The following is a 22,639-nucleotide window of genomic DNA, read 5'->3' as shown; positions in this document are numbered from 1 at the left end:
CTTTAAATAAATAAATAAATAGATGAATAAAGCAATTGAATAAAATCTGTTCTAATACATTTTTGCAAGTTGTATATTATTATCCTATAAAAATAAGCCTCAATGGTCTTTAGAAGCTATGCATTTTGTACAGGAAGGGAATATCAGTGAGTGGAATAGTAGACTATGAATTCAAGTTGAAAAGGCATCGCTCACCATCTTGGCCTTTATAAGTTGTCCTACCACCTACCCTGTTTTCTGTTAATGTTGTATAAATTCATTAAGTGAGACAGGCTCTGGCAAAAACATGACTAATAACTCTTTCTGGGCTGTTCTTATTGACATATGGATCTCCTCATAGATTAGACAGACTATGAAGGAAGAAGAACCCTAAGGAACTCTTTTTTTAATGTATCTTTCTAGAACTAATCAGATGTTCCTTCACTGGGAGTATATTTAAAGGAACATTGACAATACAACAATCACATTTTTTAACAACTTCTTAACTAGCACCACTCTGCTTCTGAATTAAAGGTCATATAACTCAGGCTTGGAGCCTAATTGGTTAAATCAAACAATAAAAAATGAGACGTTTAGTCGTGCTTCATAATTTGTCCACTATGCAAATACAATGTAAAAGTATAAAAAAAAGGTATATCCTGTAAGATGCCAATAATACATATTAAGGGGAAGGGAATTTCAGGGTCTCTGGCTTTTGACTCAAGCCCTAATTTACTGCCTTCCTGCTCCTCAACACTGTACCCATGTTGAAGCAATAATCCATGGAAATCTGGCTATCTTGAATCACACAAAATTGGAGCCTTTCCTGGGAGTTTGTGTGCTTATTTCAATATTTGAAAAACACACAAAAAAAGAATTATTTCTTTTGTTCCTAAAAATCTCCCCATGCCACCTCTTCCCAAATTAGACAATGAAAGTAGTCAAAATAAAATCACCTTGCGGATGTATGCTTGTAGTCCCTTCACACCATACATCCGAAACACAAACCACATTTTCAGAGAGCGAAACCTCCGACCTAGTGGTATCTGCCAGTGCTAAAAATGAGGACAAAGCATCTCATTAAAAGACGTCTCGTTAAGAGTTATTTCTCCCTGTATGACTTACCAGTTCAGCAATCTAACCTGGAAAGCAATTTGTCAGCATCCTACACTTTTCTGTCAAATACAGTGATTCTTAAAGAACAAACTTGATTTGCAAGGTTCTTCTAAGAATAGTATAAATCAGATATAAGGGCCCTGTTCTTTCTAAGAGTCAAAGCATAAAAAGTATAGGGAATACATATTATAGCCTTGGGAAGCCCAGAAATATCTTATCTGTTTTTCTATACTTTAAATAAGGATGATGGAAAGACTTCTCTTATCTTGTTATATGAATGGCATGCTTATAGATGAAACAGTAAACCTACTTCTTTCTTCTTCCTTTTCTGATTTCCTCAAGCCAAAAGGGAAAAAAGCAAGTAGGTCCTTTGGAGTAGTGTTGAGGGGATAGAGGGGAAATTGGAAGATGAGCATTGGAGAAATAGGGGACAACTTTGTCTGTCTGCTCTGCTCAGGTTTATTGTCCTTGCATATTTGTATGTAGTATTCTTAATGTCCTAAAGTTTCTAATGAAGGTCTGCAAAGCAGAATTAGGTTCAGAGCACATTCTAGATAAGTAAAACGAAGCAACAAATGTCTCTATGAAAGGAAGTTTAAATTATTCTGTATCTAGGTACAGTGAATGGAAAAGAACAGAACTATTATTTGAAAATTCTTTTTCCTTTGAGTCACACACAGCTTTTTATTTCATGTTTGAGATGAGAACAGTGCACAATGGCTTTATTAAATATAAATGGTGATTCACACTTATCAAAAGACTAGGTCTCTCTCTCTCATACACACCACTGAAAGTGCTGATTGGCTCAGGAGTTTTAACATTCTGTTAACGTTTCATTTTCAACATAGTCTGTTTTGCCCATTTCCAGGGGCTCACCACTGTGGACATGTGGGCAAATGACACTTGACTTGGTGGAGATACCCAGATGGCTTAGCCCATTATAGCTCAGAACCCTCAAACTCAAGAGGTCTGCCAGTCTCAACCTCTCTAGTAGATGGGATTATAAGAGGTAGATCAAAGGCCATACCATTCATAAAGACTTTCCTCAATGCCCTACAAGAAATTTTCTATTCCCCCTCTAAATCCTCCCAGAACATTATCCGTGTCTCTTTTGGGCACTTGTCACATTCTTCTTTTATTCTCTAGTTATTTTGGCACATGTGCCTCTATGTTTGGATTACCACAAAAACATTTTAATAGATAATTCAGTAGACTCCATCTTGCCCCATCCTTCTCCATACAAAAAACACACTTCCAGGGAGAGTCCAATAGATACATCATGTTATCCATAGTTTCGTACTCTCTTCCCTTACTTGGGAATAGAATGGGAACAGTACCTGCTCCCCAGAAGTTGTCTTTGGATTCACTGACTTGACTCTTCTGGATCCCACCATTCTTAGATCGTAGTTACTTTGAGGAACTATATGACTGAGACTGTTTATATTCACTATTCTTGGGGAGCTGGAGCTGGGGAAGAGTGAGAGGACATATGTATTTGTATATGTGAACAGAGTGGCTACCTGGACATTTTGTAACTTCAGTTATTTATTTGGAAGTGATTTTTTTATGCCAACATGAAAAACAAAGCTGTCCTTTAGTGGTCTTACCTAATAGAATGGGTTAGTTGAGGCAGAAAAAGCTGCCTACTACTTGTTAAAGAATTGCCCAACTTTTTAAAAGGACTAACATAGAAATTCTAGTCTTGTGTTTATTATTCTTGAGAATGCTACTAGGTAACAGAAGACGGTACATGAACACATATAGAGCAATAGATACTCCTTTCAACAAGAGATGTATAATTTAAAATGAAGAAAAATCATAGGCAAATAGTTTACTTACCCGATAGTCAGTGACGAGACCTGAAACAATTTTTTAAATAAAGGTTTAATGGGCATTGACTATGTTAATAAAGTTCAAAATCTGAATTTTCCAGCTTGATAGACTGGCCTCCCTTTACTCCCTCCCCCGACACCCCCACTTCTCTTTGGCAACAACAGAGCTTTTCAGCTTTATCACACTACTCCCTTCCACATATTCTCAAGCCAAATTGGGCTATTTATCTTCTCTGAGCATGTTTGGCATTTTCTCATTTAGGAGCCTTTGTTCATGCCATTCTCCATGACAAGAATGATCTCCCCAATTCCTCTCCTCCTATTTCCACACGTAGTGTCCCTGCCATCATAAACTCTTGAAGTTGTGAACTTAGAATTGGAGAAGACCTTAGTCAAATACTTTTCATTTTACATGGAGGAAACACCCTTTATAGCTAGTTCAAAGACCATACCATTCATAAAGACTTTCCTAAATACCCGGCAAGAAATTCTCTATTTCTTCTCTAATCCTCCAGAACTTTATTCATCTCTCTTTTGGACACTCATCATATTTTTATACTCTATATATCTATCTATATCTATATATCATCTTCTTTATTCTGCTCCTTAAGAACCAGAACTGTATAGCATACTTCCATCAGTAACTAAGACTCTACTTCTCATAAAGTAGGAAGTTAACAAATATTTGTCAGATTATATTTCAATCTCTTAAATACCATGACTCTATGAACTGAATCATTAACCAAATGAAAGATTTTATTTTTGTCCATCTTATCTCACCCAATAAATTGGAAATTCCTTAAAAGTAGGGTTGGTGTATACATTAGTCTCACCTGATAACAGTGCTACTTGTGGTTAATGTTTTAATTAGAATCAAGAGAAACCTATACAAGACTTGGGTGCTCAAAATATTTCACTGAAATGTTTGCAATTTATACTAATCAGATACTGAATGCCTACAATGTGCACAGAATTTGGCTACATTCCAAGGAAGCCTATATAAAACATAGTCCCTGCCTTTTATGATTTTAGGGCAGAGCTACTTCATTTACAGTCTAATTAGGGAAACAACATATGCAGACATGAAATACTTAAGTGACAGATTATAATAGAGGAGGAGTAGCAGAGCATCATGGAGAGAGTGCTGAAGTCAGCATCAGGAAGACTCTTTTCTGGCACTTATCACCTGAAGACAATGGGTAAATAATTTAATGTCTGTGAATCCCAGTCTACTCCCTAAGACTTGGCTATTAAATTGTAGACAGGTTTTTAACTTCATTGATGGAGTGAATTCTCACGCTGATGAAGTCATAGATCCTTGATAATACAATGTTGGTGTAATTGTAAATTAACTAAGATCTTTTTAAGCTTATTAAAGATAAAAACTGTACCAAGACTTTTGAGACACCCTGTATGTAACTACAATGCCAAAATGCATAGTTCAAGCAGTATGTAGGAAATGAAAAGAGGGAAATCATTGGTGACTCGAATATTTGGTAACGTCCATTCATTGACAGGATGGATAAGATTTGTATGGATTCTTCCAAACCACTGGTCTAACCATTTAATATAATGTAGAAGCATGTCTTTCTTCTAAGTACTTTTATTATCTCTCTGGACCAATAGGATTTCTTATGGTGTACCTGTGAGAGGAATCATCTTGGTAGGTAAAACCAAAAGAAATGATGAGGTTAGTTGTTGTAGCAATACTAGGCTAGGATGTATAAAAATAATATTGTAGTTGTTAATTAGGAAGATTTCAGATTATTTCTATAACTTCTACCCTCATTCTCACCAACATTCCAAATTTGCCTTAACTTAAATATTTTGATTAACATTAATATCTCCATTCCACAATCACTTTATTACATATTTTCAGTTCATCTTCAATATGTTAGACTCTAGGTAAACATTTTTTAGATTTCATAAAGAACCCATCTTGTAAAGGCTGTGATTTACAATGGTGGAGAAGGTACACCCAACCCAAATAATATTATGGATGCTTAAATGTGCCAAAATTAGTATGTGCTTTCTTGTATTGTTCCTAAATACCTTATTTTCTCACCTCAACCAAACTGTGAAGATTTTTAAAATGGAGACTGTCTGTCTTATTCTTTTTTTTTATACTCTTGCCCTTCCCCTCAATTCCCAGGTCTGAGCACAAAGTATTCCAAGAAAACTTGGAGGGTGGGGACTATGCTATGTTCCTCCCTTCTTTCCCCACTATTCTTCATATAGCTATTGATAGTGAGATGTTAAGTTAGCAAGAATAAATGATAAAAATATCTTACTAGACTGAGTAACCAGAATATTAGTAAATTAACTCCAGCATAGATAAATATGAAGGAATAGATTTAGGAAAAAATATTTGAAACTATACTTATCAGATAAATCTATTGTATATTTCTTGGGGAGAGGGAGGAGGTGGAAGGGTGAGGGAAAAAAAAGAATGAAACGTGGATTTTTGGACATGGCTTATGTGAGAATTTGTTTCTCCTGAATAAACATATTTATTATAATTTATTATGTATTTATAACAAATTATATCTATTTTGTGGTAGATATAAGAAAAAATGGTAACAAAAAAGAAGTGGGGTTAATGTTAATTATATCAAAAAAGAAAGAAAAGAACACTAACAAATTATTTAAAAATACAAATAAAAGAGCAAAAGAACATGCAGAATGGGAACTAGACATACAAAGCAGTGTTGGAACTATCATGTTAAATTTGAAATACATCTATTTTAAAAGCGGTATGTAATGAAGGTTCAGAATTTCATATTTACTCCTTTTTTCTGTTCTTTGAATGTGAAAATGTTTGTTCATGTTTATCAAGTTTATAGTCATACAAGAAAATTAAAAAAAAAAGAAAGAAAATCTAGTCCTAACCTTATACAATGCTTTTTCATCTTTGCCTAGATGGCACTACATATTTTTTGATTATCAAAAAATATATGGGGGGGGTGGGGAAAACTAAGTGGCTCAGTGATTTGAGCATCAGGCCTAGAAATGAGAGGTCCTGAGTTCAAATCTGTAAATTTTTTTTTGATTTTTTGTTTCTTTATTTTTTTTTTAAGATATGGGAAGTTACAGTAAGTTCAGAAAAGGACAAGTTTTAAGCAATCATTTTGCTACTGGGTTTGGAGTCAGGAAAACCTGAGTATGAATTTGGCCTTACTTGCCAACTCTGTCACTCTGGGCAAGTCACTTAACCTCTATTTGCCTCAGTTTTCTCAGCTGTAAAATGAGAATAATAATAGCACCTACCCCAAGGGTTTTAGTGAAGATCAAATGAGATAATATTTGCAAAGCATTTGGCAAAGTGCTTTTTTTACTTTTTAAAAAATTTCCTCCTTTATTTATTTCCTTTTTTCCTGCACTATCTCACAATGATATAGCTGGTTAACAATAATTACTATTATTTATAGAGTGCTTAAAGGTTTTCCAAGCACTTTATACACACACTATATATATGCATATGTATGTATATGTATTATATCACATACATGTACAATACTTATATATACACACATATATAATATATACAAGTCCCATTTGATCCTCTATCGACTCTTTCCAGAATTCTCTGGATTGACCATACTGACCTAGTTTTTAGAATCACAGAATCGTAGACTCCGAGAGCTAGAACAAACTCAGAAGTCATCTATTCCAACACGTCCCGAAGAGGGACTCCCCTCTACAATATCTCCCAGGAAATGGTCATCCAGACTCTGGTAGATGAACTCTAGTGGCCCAAAGTAACCCATTCCATTTTGAGAAATCTCTCCTTGTTAAAAGGTTTCCCTCACATTGAGTCAAAATTGACCTCCCTTCACCTTCCTCCTATTAATCCTAATTCTGTCCTTGGAAACCAGGGAAAGCAAAAACATTCTTCTTCCTCTGGACAATCCTTCAAATGAGTGAAGAAAGACACCATAACCCTGATCAGTCTCATCCTCTGCAGGCAAAAAAGCCCAGATCCAAGCTCATATTGCACCGCTTCAGCTCCTTTCCTCATCCTGCTCATGTTCTGAACCTATTCCAGTTTGTTTATTCCTAAAGGCAGCACTTCCAAATGAACACAATACCCCAGTTTGGGATACAAACAGGTAGGATACGAGGGGTCCATCATCTCTCTCCTCTGGACACTGTAGTTCTTTTGAAGGCAGCCAAATTCTCGTTAGTTTTTTTGGCTTCCATGTCTAGATGCTGACTCACACGGGCCTCTCAATACACTAAAATCCGATTTTTTTTCACATGAGCTATTGTCTATGTCTTCTCAACCTTATACTGATGTAGCTGATTTGAATTTAAATATAAGCCTTCAAATTTCTCTTCTTTTGTTAAAAATGCTCTCTATGACCACAATTAAGTAAAATATCAAAAGGTTTTTTACTGTATTCACATGTGGTGTATAAACCTAAGGGATACTTCTGGCCATCAATTTACATTCCATTTTTTACCTCACACCCCACCAAATCAGAGAATTCCTAGAGTAAAAGCACTGAAAGACAGCTGTTTATCATTATTACTGTTTTTCTAAGTGCTTAGCAACGTGGTGTGAATTATTAACATAACTTATATTTATGTAACACAACCTAGAAAGCAAATTATAGAACTTAATAATAGATAAGAAATAGTTAACATTTATTTAATGCTTTAAAGTTTGTAAAGCAACAAAATTTGTAAAGTACACATTTGATTCTCAAATCAACCCTGTGAGATACATGCTGTCATTGTGCCCATTTTGTGGACAAACAAACTGGGGTGCTGAGAAGTTAAATGACTTGTTTATGGCCACATAAGTAATATTTCAGACAAGATTCAAACTCATGCCTTCTTGACTCTTAGGTAGTCTCTCTCCACTCTACCATGTAGGTGTCTATTTCTCTGAGTCCTCAAAACAGCCCTATGAGATTGGTAGAGCAAGTACTAACTAGTATTCCACTTTTATAGATAGATTACTTGAGACTAAGAGATTAACCAATTTACCCTAAATTGCATAGGTAGCTAGATGGCACAGTGGATGGAGTGCAGAGCATAGAGCCAAAAAGATTCATCTGCCTAAGTTCAAATCTAGCCTCAGACACTAACTGTATGATTCTGGGAAAGTCATTAAATCCTCAGGTTTTTTTTTCATCTGTAAAAGAATCTGAAAAAAGAAATGGTGAACTCTTCCTATATCTTTACCCTAAATGGGTTTTTACCCAGAGTCGAACCCAATGGAACAATTTACATGGCTCCTAAGTAGAAGCGAAAGGTCTTGAACCCAGATCTTCAGACTTGGATTAGATGTGGATGTGGTACCATCTCTCAAACTCTCAGAGTAGTTAAAAGGTCAATGAAGACAGGGAGGGACCTCGTTTTATCTAAACCTTACATTCCCCTAAATCAGGGGCTTAGTAAATATTCATTGAATGGAATTCTCTCTCCCAGGTTCAGACCTCTTTCTACTGCATTACCTTCCAACTACACCAGGCTGGGAATTCACTACCTACTGTCCATCTTAGCGGCCAAAAGAGCCATTGAGTTTAAGCTTCCAATTGGTGCCAGATGAGAAGAAATGTTTTAATGTCCCAGTGTTTTTTTGCCTTGGTTCCTGCTGAACACAAACAGTAAACCATGAGGCAATTGGTGATGGGCATATAATTTCATGATCCTCTAATGGGCTAATGTATTTTAATGACTCAAAGATAACAGACAACTGGTGAAGCATAAAGGGATCCACATTATTTCTTATCAGAGTGATTATTAGCTATATGCCCATATCTATATTCAACCAGGGACTAAGCAGGGCATCAATATCCTATTTACAAGCATGAGCTAGGGCTTTAAATCTCTACTAAAGTGTCTGACTGATATTCTTGGCTGCTGGCGGGACCGTGGAGTTGTTCAGTTGTAAAGGCATTAAGGAGGCCCAGAACAAATAATCATTATTTTCTCTTTTGAAGAAAAAAGGTCTGTTAGTTAAAAATAAATGAGCAGAAATCATTTTATCTGATCAGTGAAGCCTTTTAAATTACTGAATAATGGGACTTAAGCTAGAAAGGAAACACAGCTAATGAGAAAGAAAAGGAGCTTGAGATTTAAATTGTTGGCTACTTAACTAATTCGGCATATAACATGCCTATGTAATACTTGGCACACTTGATAAATGTATATTATAATTGTTATTAATTAGTAATGTAATAATATGGATGGCAGTAGAAATAAAAATGGATTTTTAGTCATTCTTAGATGTCAGTTAGCATGAGAATAACTTTTATCTTTCCATTATGAGATGCTTCCAGTGACTATCTAGAAACCAAGCTAAAATGTAGCACAAGTTGTTCTCTTACCTCAGAAAATGATTCTTTCCCCTCCTGAACAGAAATGTCAATAAACAATATAGGGTTCTGACTTTTGATAATGCTGCTGCCTGAATGCTAAAGGAGCTGGGTGTCCCAATATTGTCAGACTGCCCATTTCATTTGTATATCAAAAAATGGTTAATGGTAGGGGTTGTTGAGTCTTCACCCTGGCTTGATCAAAGCAGGCAGGTAAAAGTGCCCACTTGTAGCAGCTCACAAAAGCTGATTGTTAAATTTTCTGGATGAATATTATTAATACCTTAGAAAACTACAAATGAGGGCTTGATTTATTGTTTTATTGACTTTCTAGACTTAAGAAAGTGATAGAGAAAATATTAGTGCAAATTTAACTTAAAAGTAGGTCATGGGCTCATTTTTTAGGGGGGGGAAGGATTACTGCTTGTTGAATATTTACCAACATACCCTTAGGATAAAGCCATTTTTCTCCAACTCCTTCCTCCAATCTTGTCCTTCAGTTAAATCTTTTTTTATATTAGAAGGAGTTCAGGACAATCAGGATTCATCTGGTCTTTTCCCTGCTGTTATTATTGATTATATTGCATAATCAATAAAAACTCCATGGTTTATTTTAAGTTCCAGAGAGGAATTCCAAGAAATTAGTCAGGGGATGGGGGGAATCTCCCTTTCTGTGTCCTTCAGGAAACCATGACCTTACTCTTGCTCCTGTAACTTTCCCTCCCCCAAACCCAAACCTAGGACATACATGCCTGAGATGAAAATATCTTCAAGAAGCTAGTTTCTTTCTAGAATCTTTCAAAAGAAAAGTAAATACATGATAACCTGTGGAAGAAGGGAAGAACTTTAACCACTAAAGGGATGACGACATCTTTTTGGAGATGTCATATTAAGCTGGTCCTTGAAGAAAACTAAGGGTTCTATGGGGTGAAAGAAAAAAATACATTCTGGGCATGTTGGACAACTTAGGCAAAGACATAGAGGGAGGAAGCAGCGTATTAAGTTTGGGAAAGAAAGAGCAAGTAGATCAATTTGACTGAAGGTTTATAATGTGCAATAAACCCATAAAAGGAGACTCGAGCCAGATTGTAAAAATTCAAAGGCAACTAGATGGAGTAATGGACAGATTGCTGGGCTAGGAGTCAAAAACACTTGAGTTCAAATCCAGTTTTAGACACTTATGACCTGTGCGTCCTTGAGCAATTCATTTAACTGCTGTCTACCTCAGTTTCAAGACACCTACCTGCCTTTCACTGTTGTTGTGATATTTGTAAAGTGCTGAGGGCACTTTACAACACATAGTAGGCACTTAAATACTTGATTTCCTTTCTTCCTTCAATGCCAACTTGAGAATTTTAAATTTTATGCTGGAGCTTCTGAAGATTTATGAATAAGAAAATGGTGATGTGGTAAAATGACACTTTATAAAGATTGTTTAGACAGCTATGTGAAGGGTGGATTAGAGAGGAGAGAATAGGGAAGCCAAGATTTCCAATGAGAACCTGTTATTATAGTCCAAGTGAAATGTGATAAAGACTTGGACCAGGATTCTGACTCTATGGGGCGGGGAGGGAGAGAAAAGAAAGTCTATAAGAGGTACTATGGAGGTACATTTGAAAGGAATTTGGCCACTAAATATAAGGGATGTGGGAGAAAGAAGTGCCCAAGACTCTTGGGGTGGTAAAGTCTCGATGGGTAGAGGGATGATTTTAACAAAAATAGCTAAGTTTGGAGGGGGGATTGGTTGTGAAGTGGAGAGGGGCGATAATGAATTATGCCTTGGTCATGTAGAGTTTGAAATGTTTATAGACCATCCAATTAGAGATGAAATACAGTTCCATAAAAGTCAAATTGCTTGCAACACAATGGATTCAGGGATAAGGTAGGTCCTTTACACACTGGAAGCTTTGTGTTGTCTGATTAATCTCACTGTGGTTGCCATCAACGGTCTCTATGTTTCCAAACAACAGTTTTATAACACGGTTCTACAAAAATCATTAAATAAAAGTCTATTGTCTATATGTTTAGAGTGGGGGGGTGGGGAAACAACAACACACAAACCTCTTCTTTGTTGGCTTTCTGTGTGCATTTTAGAAATATTTTCATGGTGCATTATCTAAATTGTCCTAAAGTGCCAAAAGTTAAAAATTCCCAACAACTTGACTATGAGTCATATGCTGCTCTAGTTATAGAGTCTGGGAAATCCCAATTTGTGGCAGCTACGCATTAGTGATGGTCTAATAAGGGATGAGAAAGAGAGCAGAAAGGGATACTTCAAATAAGCCTGCCACTTGAATTATCTTTTAAGCAAAATCACACATTATCCCCTAAACTGGTGCTTAATGTAGGTCATCAACTTTTCCAACCCTGAAAAAGTTGATATACTCCATGGTATAAAGAGTGCCTTTATTTTTGATGATTTATTTTAAACCCAAAGAACTTTTCCACAAGTACTTTAAAACCCATCAAGTACGATATTTTTCTTGATAATGTTCAAATGAAAATTTCATAATTTGTCAGAAGCAACTGCCAATACATCAGATTATAATCCTATTTATTCTATCTAGACAGGCCAAAGTAAATCCCTCTCAATACTGGGAATATGTAATAAACTCATAAATCTGAATGATGGTTACATGGCTTGACCGTAAAGTTCCTGTCTTAGCTCTAATCTATGTAGCTATCCTTACTGATGAGAATCCAAATGATTTCAGATAATACTTGGTGCCCAGAACTAACTGGCACTTTTGCACCTAGGGCAAGCTTCACGAAATATGCCTAAGATAAGCAGCCTCAAGAAAAAGAACAACTTAACAAGTCAACTTATTTTTTTTAAAGACAAATTTAGTTACAGGCATTGAGATCTCTGTGAGTAAAGATTCCCAAAAAACTATCAATCTTTTGCTAAGGAAACACTTTGGGGGCAAGAGAGTCATCTCGTAGCTTCCTATTTTAATTATGTGCTCCTGCTACTAGATAGAGCTCTTATAGCTCACTTTATTTACAATTATGGAAACACTGAGTTAACCTGAGGTTGGACTTTGGACTCCTAAGAAAAGAGTTTGGAGCTTGTCTAGTCCAATTCCCTCATTTTACAGATTGGATTTTCTTTGCCAAGTATGAATATCTGCTGTGGTAACATAAGTTTGGGATATGTAACTTTGGATTTACCATCGAGTTAAAATCAGCTTAAAAAACAAAACTAACAATAATATTGAAGGAAATCTGCTTACCAGATTCTTGGTTATGGTGCTGTAGGTAAAGAGGATCCAGCTTAAAGGCACCTATCAAGTCTGCTCTTTTTTTCACCCTGTTTTTAGACAAATCCATATAATATTAATTAATCATACTATTGTCATGTCAAAGAATAAGGAAGATAAGAAAATGGTTTAAATAGTTTAAACTCATGTTATTATAGACTTCAGAAAACCCCTACACATTAATTTTTCTTGCACATAAATTTCACTCATTTGTGTTTTTAAAATGTGTGTCTATTTAAAAGACAAGGAGAAGACATATAGAAAGCTTTTTAAAAAATTCTTTGTTGTAAGAGATGGATTACTTTCTGAGATTGGGAAGATAGGGCTTGGGGTGGGAGGATTTAGTTGATGCAAAGGCAAAAGATTTCAATAAAAATTGCTTTTCAAAAAGCAAGATAAAATGTCTTCCAAATGAAAGTTGACCCTCAAAGATAGTAAATAACATGGGCTGATTGGACGAGGCGTTCTTAATATTGGATTTATAGATATCTACTGAGAGTAACACAGTCCCAAGACCCAGAATATTCTCCCCTATAATCTAATCCATAGGCACCATAGTCCTATTATAGAGTCTGTCCTTTTCCCCTGGTGGGGAGGGGAACCCAAATAAACCTTCACTAAATATAAGGCCATCAGAGATGCTCTGGATATACCAAGTCCCATTACACAGGCAAATCTGGAACACTATTAGAGGCCAAGAGAGTCTAACATAATGATAATTTAAGACAAAAACCTTAAAAAGAATTTTTAAAATTCTGAGTGGGATGGATAAAGGACTTGAATTACACAATTCAATCCAATTCAACCACATTACATACAAAGTACTGGACTAGACAAGTTGAGGATAGAAAGATGAAAAACAAAGTTCCTGCCTTCAACCATTTTAGGGATGAATAGGAAAAGGGTACAAATACACACAAATCTGTACCACAAATTATAATTTTATTTGTTTAAAGAACTCCCCAGGCAAGAAAACTCTCTTTATCAGTGTAGGTTGGCACCTTATCTACAACTTAAAGATCTTAGTGAGCTGCCTATAACACTAAAAGTGACTTGCCCCAAATTATTCACATGTGTACGTGGATGTGTGCATGTGAAATGGGACCTAAATCCAAGTCTTTCTGTTTTCTAGGAGAGGTTCTCTATTCAGTGCCCTTATACAAATTAAAATATGATCATTGCAAAACAAAGGTTAAAATAAATAAGGTTAAAATAAAATTAAATTAAATTAAATTAAGTAAAATAAGAAATTGGAAAATTGTCTCTACTTTGGTGTGCGGACATGACCCAACAGTAATATTGTGGTGGAAGTTTCCTAGGGACATGCTGGAGACTAAATTTCAATCTGACGGTAGCCTTAGCTTTGAAAACAAATGTAATGTAATAGTCACTGAAAGATAAAGCCCAGTAAGCATGAAATAAATCTTCGAGAATACTGACTACCAATGAGGAAATGAGAGAAAAAAGGTAACTGGATTTATTTTCAAAAAGCCAATACTTGAGTGTTTTTTTCTTTCTTGAAAAAGAAAAAAAAGAGAGACTGTGTCAATCAACAATAATAAACTTTCTGGATTATATTCTCTGCTTGAATTGTATGAGAAAATTCCATTAAAACTAATGGAAGATACGCTCACACAATACCGCCCTTCATATATGAAAATGATACTCCTGACTGCCCCACTGTTTGTAGGGAAGGCATTTGGAGCTTTTTTTTCCCCAATTGTGGTGACTGATTTCAGTTGATATACCAATGCTATCTCAGTCTCATATGTGAACAAGGGCACACATTCTAATAGCTGACCCAGTTAGGAGCACTTTCTGTGATGATGGAAATGAACAAAAAGCTACCTGAGACACAGAAATTCATTCATTCAATAAACATTTAATAAGAGTCCACTACATGTGATTGCAGTAGCTTTGGGGAGATACACAGCTGACTAAGAACCCAAGAATGTCTTGGATTCCTTAAGGAATCAGGATTATAGAGTAGGAATCCCAAGAAAGGAGTTCAGAGCTCGTCTAGTCCAATTCCCTCTTTTTACAAATTAGAAACAGAGACTCAGAGAGTTGAAGTAGGAGGGACCATGATGAAGTGATTAGAATACTGACTTGGGATCAAGATGACCTAGAACAGTCCAATACCTACTTGCTTTGTGAATTTGGATAAGTCACTAAAATTTTCTGAGCCTCAGTTTACTCATTTATATAATAGGGATAACATCTACTCCCTTAGAAGGGTGTTCTAAGGCTCAGACAAGTAGCTATAATACTTTCTAACTAAATAGCAAAGTACATAGTTTACAGAGTTCTTTAAGGTTTGCAAAGCACTTTAAAAATGCCATTTCATTTTATTCTCGCAATAATCCTATGAGGTAGAGTCTAAAACCAAAGTTAGGAGAGGCGAAATGATTTACTCAGGGTCACACAGCTATTAATTGTCTCAGAGGGAATTTGATTTTTTATCTTCCTGATTCCAACTCCAAAGCTCTGACCCTCTGTGCCACCTAGCTCTCTACACTGGCAACCTAATGTACATAAAGTGCATTGCAAACCTTAAAGTAAATGTCTATTATTTGAAAATATTAATAATATGGAAATAGGTCTTGATCAATGACACATGTAAACCTAGTGGAATTGCTCATTGCCTATGGGAGTGGGGTGGGAAGAGGAGAGGGAAAGAACATGAAGCATTGAACCATGGAAAAATATTCTAAACTAATCAAATAAAAATTTTCAAACCAAAAAAACCCAACAAAAATGTCTATTATTATTATTACCAAGTGACTTATCCAAGATTGCACGGCAAATAAATGGCAGTACTGGGTCTCAAACCTGTGTTCTTGGAGTCCTAGATCTCATTTGAACCTCAAAACAACCCTGGTAGTTAGATTCAATAATTATCTCCATCTTAAAATCGTGGAAACTTAGGTAAGCAGAAGTTAAGGGACTTACCCAGGTTTGCACAACTAGTAAGCATCTGAGGTTGGATTTAAACTCAGATCTTCCTTATTTCTGGTCCAGCATTCTATCTACTAGCTATCTCTAAATCCCACATTCTTTCAGGTACACCATATTGTAAAGTTAGCCACTCAAATTCACTAGACATAACTCTACCTGGGATATAGAGGAAGAAGAGGGGAAAGAGGGAAAGGTGAGTGGAATAATGAGTAAAAGAACAGGACACAAAAAGATATACTCTAGGGTGATTTATATCCACTGATGTGTGAGATTATACATGATCAAGAACAATCAGTTCAATTCTTGGTGTCAGAAAGACCAGATTCCAAACACTGCCTTGGAGTCTCTACTTTCTAGCTGTAAGAGCCTACATGAGTTCCTTAACCCTTGTTGGTCTCAGTTCCCACTTCTGTAAAATGGGAAAAACAATAACATCTACCTCTCAGGGTTGCTGTGAAAACCAAAGAAGATGATGCTTGTAAAAGTGATTTGCAAACTTCAAAGTGCCATAGAAATGACTGGGAAAAAATTTTTACATCAAGTTTCTCTGATAAAAGCTTAATTCCTCAAATACATATATATTTGTGGAATTGGCCTATAAAGTTAGCTTATAAAAAATCTCTCTCTCTCTCTCTCTCTCTCTCTCTCTCTCCACATATATATTATATATATACATATATAATATATATATATATGTGTGTGTGTGTGTGTGTGTGTGTGTGTGTGTGTGTGTGTATTGAGAATGGAGTCAACTTTATAAGAATACAAACCATTCAAATAGAAGAGAAAGGGGGAAAAGAAGAAAAGAGGAGTAGAGAGGAGGGAGTAGACAGTTATCAGCAAAACAAACTGAAAAGATGTACAAAAATATTGATAGCTTCTTTTGAGGCAACAAAGAATGACATTCTGAGGGTATGGTCACCAAATGGGGAACTGCTGAACAAATTATTGTATATAAGTATGACAGAATACTATAGTAATTTAAGAAATTTGAAGGAGATGATGTCAGAGAAAACTGGAATGACTTACATGAAGTGATATGAAATTAAGTGAATAAAACTAGGAGGGAAGTCAAACAGTGATAACAATAAAGACAAAAGAACTTTGAAGGTAAAAAAAAAAGAATACAAGCCATTCCCCAAATGATAAATGGTTAAGAACTGGGAGTTTTCAGATCATTAAATCAAGGCTTTATCTAGATATATGAAAAAATGCTCTAAATCACCGGATTAAAGAAATGCAAATTAAAACAATCCTGAAATATTACCTTACACCTATTAGTTGACTAATATGACAGAAAAGGAAAATAAATGTTTGAAGAGGAGTGGGAAAATTGGGACACCAATGCACTGTTGGTAGAGTTGTGAATTCATCTAATCATTCTAGAGAGAGATTTGTAATAATGCTCAAAGGGTTTTTAAACTGTGCATACACTTTGATCCAGCAATATTACTGCTGGTACTATATCCTAAATAGATCAGAGATAGAGGGGAAGGACCCATTTGCACAAAAATATTCATATCAGCCCTTTTTGTGCCAGCAAAGAATTGAAAATTGAGGGGATGCCCATCAATTGTGGAATGACTAAACTAGTTGTGATGTATGTTTGTAATGGAATACTTTTGTGCTATAAGAAATGATGAGGATGATTTCCCCAAAACTTGGAAAGATCTACTACATAAACTGATGCAGACTGAAGTGAGCAGAACCAGAACATTATACACAGTGACATCAATATTGTATGATGAACAATTGTGAATGACTTTACTATTCTTAGCAGCACAGTGATCCAAGACGGTCCCCCAGGACTCACGCTGAAAAATGACATCCACCTCCAGTGAAAGAACTGATAGAGACTGAATGCAAAGTGGAAATACCATATTTCACTTTCTTTCTTTTTTGTTTGTTCCAGTTCTTTTTCACAAAATGACCAATATGAAAAATGTTTCACATGATTGTACATGTAAAATGATATTATATTGCTTGCTGTCTTGTGGAGAGGAGGAGAATTTGACTCAAATTTTCAAAAATGAAAGTTAAAATTGCTTTTTTCATATAATTGAGACAAAAAATAAAGGTTTTAAAAAAGGGAAAAAATAAAGGGCCACAGAAATGGGAACTGTTATTATCCCTCATATTTGAAGGCTAATCTCCTTAAATTTGCTCTGTGAATTTATGTAATGTCATTACTGTTTTGCACATTTTGTCATTCTGTACTGCTGAGATAAAACTTTTTCAGGGGACGCAATACCACATATTGGAGCACTGACAAATCAATGTGTGTACAAAAAAAGAAAGATTCAAAAAATGAGGAACCTATAAACCCAAGATATATGAAGAATCCTTAAAGGAACTGAATTTGGAGTCAGAGGTCTTAGATTCAAACCCCAGCCCTGCCACTTACAAGCTGTTGTTTATGTTGGACAATTGATTCATACCCATCCCGAGCTTCAGTTTTGCCACTAACACCCTAAAGTGTTCCGATTCAGTTCTTATGGCTCTTCCAAAAAAAGACCAATGAGCAAAGCAGGTCCAGTTCAGAAAAGAGAGCACCAGAAAAATAGTTTAGTATAGTGCGGGGAGTGAAGTAGTTGGGATCAGGAAAGGTCCATTCTCATCACCAGCACTTGAGTTGAAAGACCAGGCACAAATCACTTTCTGATCCTCAGTTTCCTCATTTGTAGACAAGAGAATGATAATACCTGGGGTCCTTTCCCACCTTACAGGTTTGTCATGAGTCTCACAGGAGTGCTTTGTAAATCTTAAACAACTAAATCCTGATGATTAGATATAAAAAAAGATGATGATGATGATGATGATGATGATGATGATGATGATGGGGATGTTTGACCTTGGGCAAGTTACTTAACCTCCAAAGGTCTCATTTCTTCTTCTTGTAACAGAAAAGGTGGGACTCAATTCCCCTCAATTCCCTTCATCATAGGATCATAGGAGATCACATTTGCATAAGCCCCCTAAAAGTGTGTAACACCAAAGGACAAGAAAACATGATATTAATGAACAAAAGAACCAAGAAATCCCAAAGGTGAGTTCCAGCAGAATAGGCATAGCCATTGCATTGCCTTTGATTTTCATATCAGTTTCCAGAATCACATTCACTTTTTTTTTAAAATTTTAAAATCCTCACCTTCTGTTGTGGAGTCAATACTGTGTATTGGATCCAAGGCAGAAGAGTGGTAAGGGCAGGCAATGGGAGTTAAGTGACTTGCCCAGGGTCACACAGCTGGGAAGTGTCTGAGGCCAGATTTGAACCCAGGACCTTCCATCTCTAGGTCTCACTCTCAATCCACTGAGCCACCCAGCTGCCCCCCACGTTCACTTTTAAGGAGGTCAGAACAGCTGTGACCTCTTATAAGTGGTTGAAATCCTTGTTGTTCTTTGGCTAGTAATCACATGCTATATCCAAGAACTAATTGGGGGCAGGAACCTGGTAGGCTTTTTTTAAAATACTTTTCTAAGTAGACAAAAAAAAAAGTGTTATTGATATGCTGAGGATGTGGGACTTCTTTAAAAACTAATCCCATAGTAAAAGACCATTAAGAGCTAGCAAGAATGGTTTAAATTTGCATTCAAAGGATTCTTAGCAACAAATGCACAGCAAAAGGTTTATGAGCAGAATAATGAAATCATTAGAGAAAGTACTGACTGTGATTGTTCAAAGTCAGTTTTTAGAAATTCCAATTACCTTGTCTATTTCACTATTTAATGAAAATAACCAAAATGTTTACTTAACATTATGGACTAACCATTGGTAAAATTTCATTATGAAATACAAAGATAGTTTTCATTTCAAAGAAAACACACACGTGAAACGCCAGTGAGTTCAGTAAACAATTTTCTTTCCTTTAATTTCCTATTTGTAATAATATTCAAGTCTGAAATTAAACAATAAATAATTCACTCTTGGGTGTGGAGTGGAGACTGGAGGCATCTTTTTAAATATAGGAGACAGCCAAGTCCAGTGGATAAACTTTTGAGTCAGGAGTCTAGGAGACTGGGGTTCAAATGTGACCCCAGACACATCCTAGCTGTGTGACCCTGTACAAGTCACTTGCCCCATTGCTTAGCTCTGGAACCAATATGCAGTATTGATTCTAAGACAGAACATAAGGTTAAAAAAAAAGAATTGTGGTGTGTGATGATGGAGGAAGGCCATCTGCCCGTGGGGCCAGAAGTTTTCTATGACTATATCATTGGTCCTTCCTTTATTTGAGTATAGTTAGAGACAGTGAAGAGACCCAGTGGGCAGCGGGGCTGAACTTACAAGCAAAAAGACATGAATTTGAAAACTTTCTCAGAACTAAGCTCACATACTGCTTCAGACATTTATTAGCCATGTGACCCAAGCCAAGGAAGACAATTAATCTTTTGAATCAGCCTCATTTTCTTCATCAGTAAAATAGGGATAACAATAGCACCTCACAGGGTTGTCATAAGAGTGAAATGAGATGTTGTAAATCTTAAAGTGCTACATGAATGCTAGTAAATATTATTTCATCCATATATCAAGCTAAAAACATAACATCTAATTTTTCTGTTTCCCTGGATGTCTAGAAGAACATAGATTAAAAAAAATAAAGCCACCTGGGTACCAGGGTGGCTTAGTGGACAGAGTACCAGGTCTGGAGTTGTGATGGACCTGGGTTCAAATTTGACCTCAGACACTTCCTATCTGTTTGTGACCCTGGGCATATCACTTGACCCCCATCTGCATTGCTTCCACTCTTCTGTTTTAGAGTGTTACAAGAATAGAATGTAAGGGTTCTAAATTTTTTTAAACTTTTTAAAAAACACAAATCAACCAATCATGAAGTCCCCAGATATAATCAGGTCATCACAAGACAGTTTTGCTGGACTGAAATCATACCAAAAATGGTCAGCAGCAAGATTCTCCCAGAGCAGCTATGTAGTGAGTAAAAATGGGGCAAGGTAATTAAGACATGTTGAACTAATTTAGTCTGCCACTCATTGCTTCAACAAGCATTTGTTAAATCTACAACTGTGGGGATACCTCTGCTTGCCAACTGGGGTGACTTTGGGCAAGTTATTTTAACCCCTCTGAACTTCTTCGAATTATTCATCTCTAACATGGGAATAAGAGCCACTTCTACTACCTGCCACAAAAGGTTGGAACGAGGGTCAAATGAGAGGCTGTATGTGAAAGCCGTTGGTGACAAAATTCTAAAAGTCAAATTGCTACTGTAATGCAGGATTGATGCAGAATCTCCCTTATTACACTACCTACTCTTAGTAGTAGCGGATAATAAGAATTTTGAGCCAGAAGGAACCTTAGAGGTCAGCTAGTTTAGTCCTGTCTTCTGACAGAGGAGAAAGCTGTGACCCAAGAGAAATTAAGAGCTTGGCTCAAGTTAATAAGTGTCAGCCTTGGGATTCAAATCTAGGTTCTCTAACTTCAAATTTGAAGTTCTTTCTGCTCTATCACCTGGAAGAAGATGATAAAAGAGGGATAATAGTAAACAAAATCTAAGGAAGTTTACCAGTTAGGCAAACAATAGGTATCTAGTCCAGCCTCTTTATTTCCCAGATCAGGAAATTTAGAGACATTAAGTGACTTGTTCAGTAATTGGGATTTAGAACCAAGTTCTCTTCCTCCAAATCTCATTCTTTTCATTTCACCAGCCTTTCTTCCACGGACATAAGAACTGAAATGATTTCAAATAAAGGAATCATCAGAGTATGGTTGGAATGAGAATGATTCACAGTGACAAGACATGTAGATGGGATCTTTTGGCAAACAGAAGGAACTACAATAAACCAAACTAACATGCAGCCATTAGGATGGGTATAATCCTCAAGACTTGGCAAAAGTTTCCAAAGGACAAAGTTTATTACTTTTATTATTATTATTCATGTGGATTTTAAAGTCACCCATGCACTCAATGGCAACAGAATAGAATGGAAATGTTGAATAGAAATAAAAAAGGGTTCCAAGTCTTTAAGAACTCAGGATCACGTGCTCACAATAAGGAGGCATAAGAGTTGGACTTTTAGTGGAGGATACGGTATGGAGATGATCCATCAACATGAAACATATTCAAAGAGTTAAGGGAGTCCAGGATATTTGAAGTTCTGTACATCTATAAAATACATCTTACTCAATTTTTAATAGAACCCAAGAGGAATAGAAGGAAACACAGCTGAGAACTTCTATTAGGACCTTTCCAGGCAGAATTAAAAGAATTTTATGGACCTACTCTGATAGAGTGAAAATCAAACAAGTCAATGCTGCATAATAACCCTCAGCATCTCTGCCAAATTCACCCTGGTCCTCTTGTTAAGATTCAGAATGAATTCATATGTGTTCATACATGTACTGTATAATGTATAGTCATACAGCTCAGAAAGGTTTTTAATTTAGAGGGAATTAATGAGAAATTGAAATTGATGTTTAGTGGGTATTTCCAGTAAGGTTTTTTAAAAGTTTTTTTTTTTTTTAATGAGAGAATGTCCTTCAATTAGGGAATGGCTGAACAAATTGTAGCATATGCTGGTGATGGAATACTATTGTGCTCAAAGGAATAATAAACTGGAGGAATTCCATGTGAACTGGAAAGACCTCCAGGAATTGATACAGAGCGAAAGGAGCAGAGCCAGAAGAACATTTTACACAGAGACTGATAGACTGTGGTAAAATCGATTGTAATGGATGTCTGTACTAGCAGCAATGCAATGACCCAGGACAATTCTGAGGGATTTATGGTAAAGAACGCTTTCAGAGGAAGAACTACAGGTGAGGAAACACAGGAGAAAAACAGCTGCTTGAATACATGGGTTGATGGGGTTATTATTGGGCATGTAGACACTAAACAATCACCCTAGTGCAACTATCAATAATATGGAAATAGGTCTTGATCAATGATACATGTAAAACCCAGTGGGATTGCATGTTGGCTACAGGAGGGGGAGGGTTGGGGAGAGGAAAAGAACATGAATCATGTAACCATAGGAAAATATTCTAAATAAAATAAATAAAAAGAAAAAAGAAAATTCCCCCCCAAAAAAATAAAGTCTTTTTTCTTTTTAAGAAAGAAACACAAGAAAGAAAAAGGAAAGAAAAAGAAAAAAGCAAGCACAGAGATAGTCATTCAACAATAGGCAGTGTGACATAGTGGGAAGAACACTGAAG

The 22,639-nt window shown here is 36.1% G+C and overlaps 1 protein-coding gene across 2 annotated transcripts in view; it reads right to left on the bottom strand.

Annotated features, from left to right (window-relative positions):
- DDC (dopa decarboxylase) overlaps positions 1-22,639 on the bottom strand; it is a 121,634-nt gene that overhangs the window by 32,980 nt on the left and 66,015 nt on the right. For both annotated transcript variants that reach the window (XM_044671546.1, XM_044671537.1), the window contains exons 10-12: positions 12,487-12,563; positions 2,935-2,954; positions 936-1,034 (exon numbers count right to left, since the gene is read on the bottom strand). In XM_044671546.1, the coding sequence (XP_044527481.1) occupies positions 936-1,034; positions 2,935-2,954; positions 12,487-12,563 (196 nt within the window). The remainder of the gene's footprint in view (positions 1-935; positions 1,035-2,934; positions 2,955-12,486; positions 12,564-22,639) is intronic.

The sequence above is a fragment of the Gracilinanus agilis genome, chromosome 1 (assembly GCF_016433145.1).
Source record: "Gracilinanus agilis isolate LMUSP501 chromosome 1, AgileGrace, whole genome shotgun sequence".
In the NCBI taxonomy this organism is placed as follows: Eukaryota; Metazoa; Chordata; class Mammalia; order Didelphimorphia; family Didelphidae; genus Gracilinanus; species Gracilinanus agilis.
The sequence above is the reverse complement of the archived record's forward strand: the minus strand, read 5'-3'. Positions and strand labels throughout refer to the sequence as shown.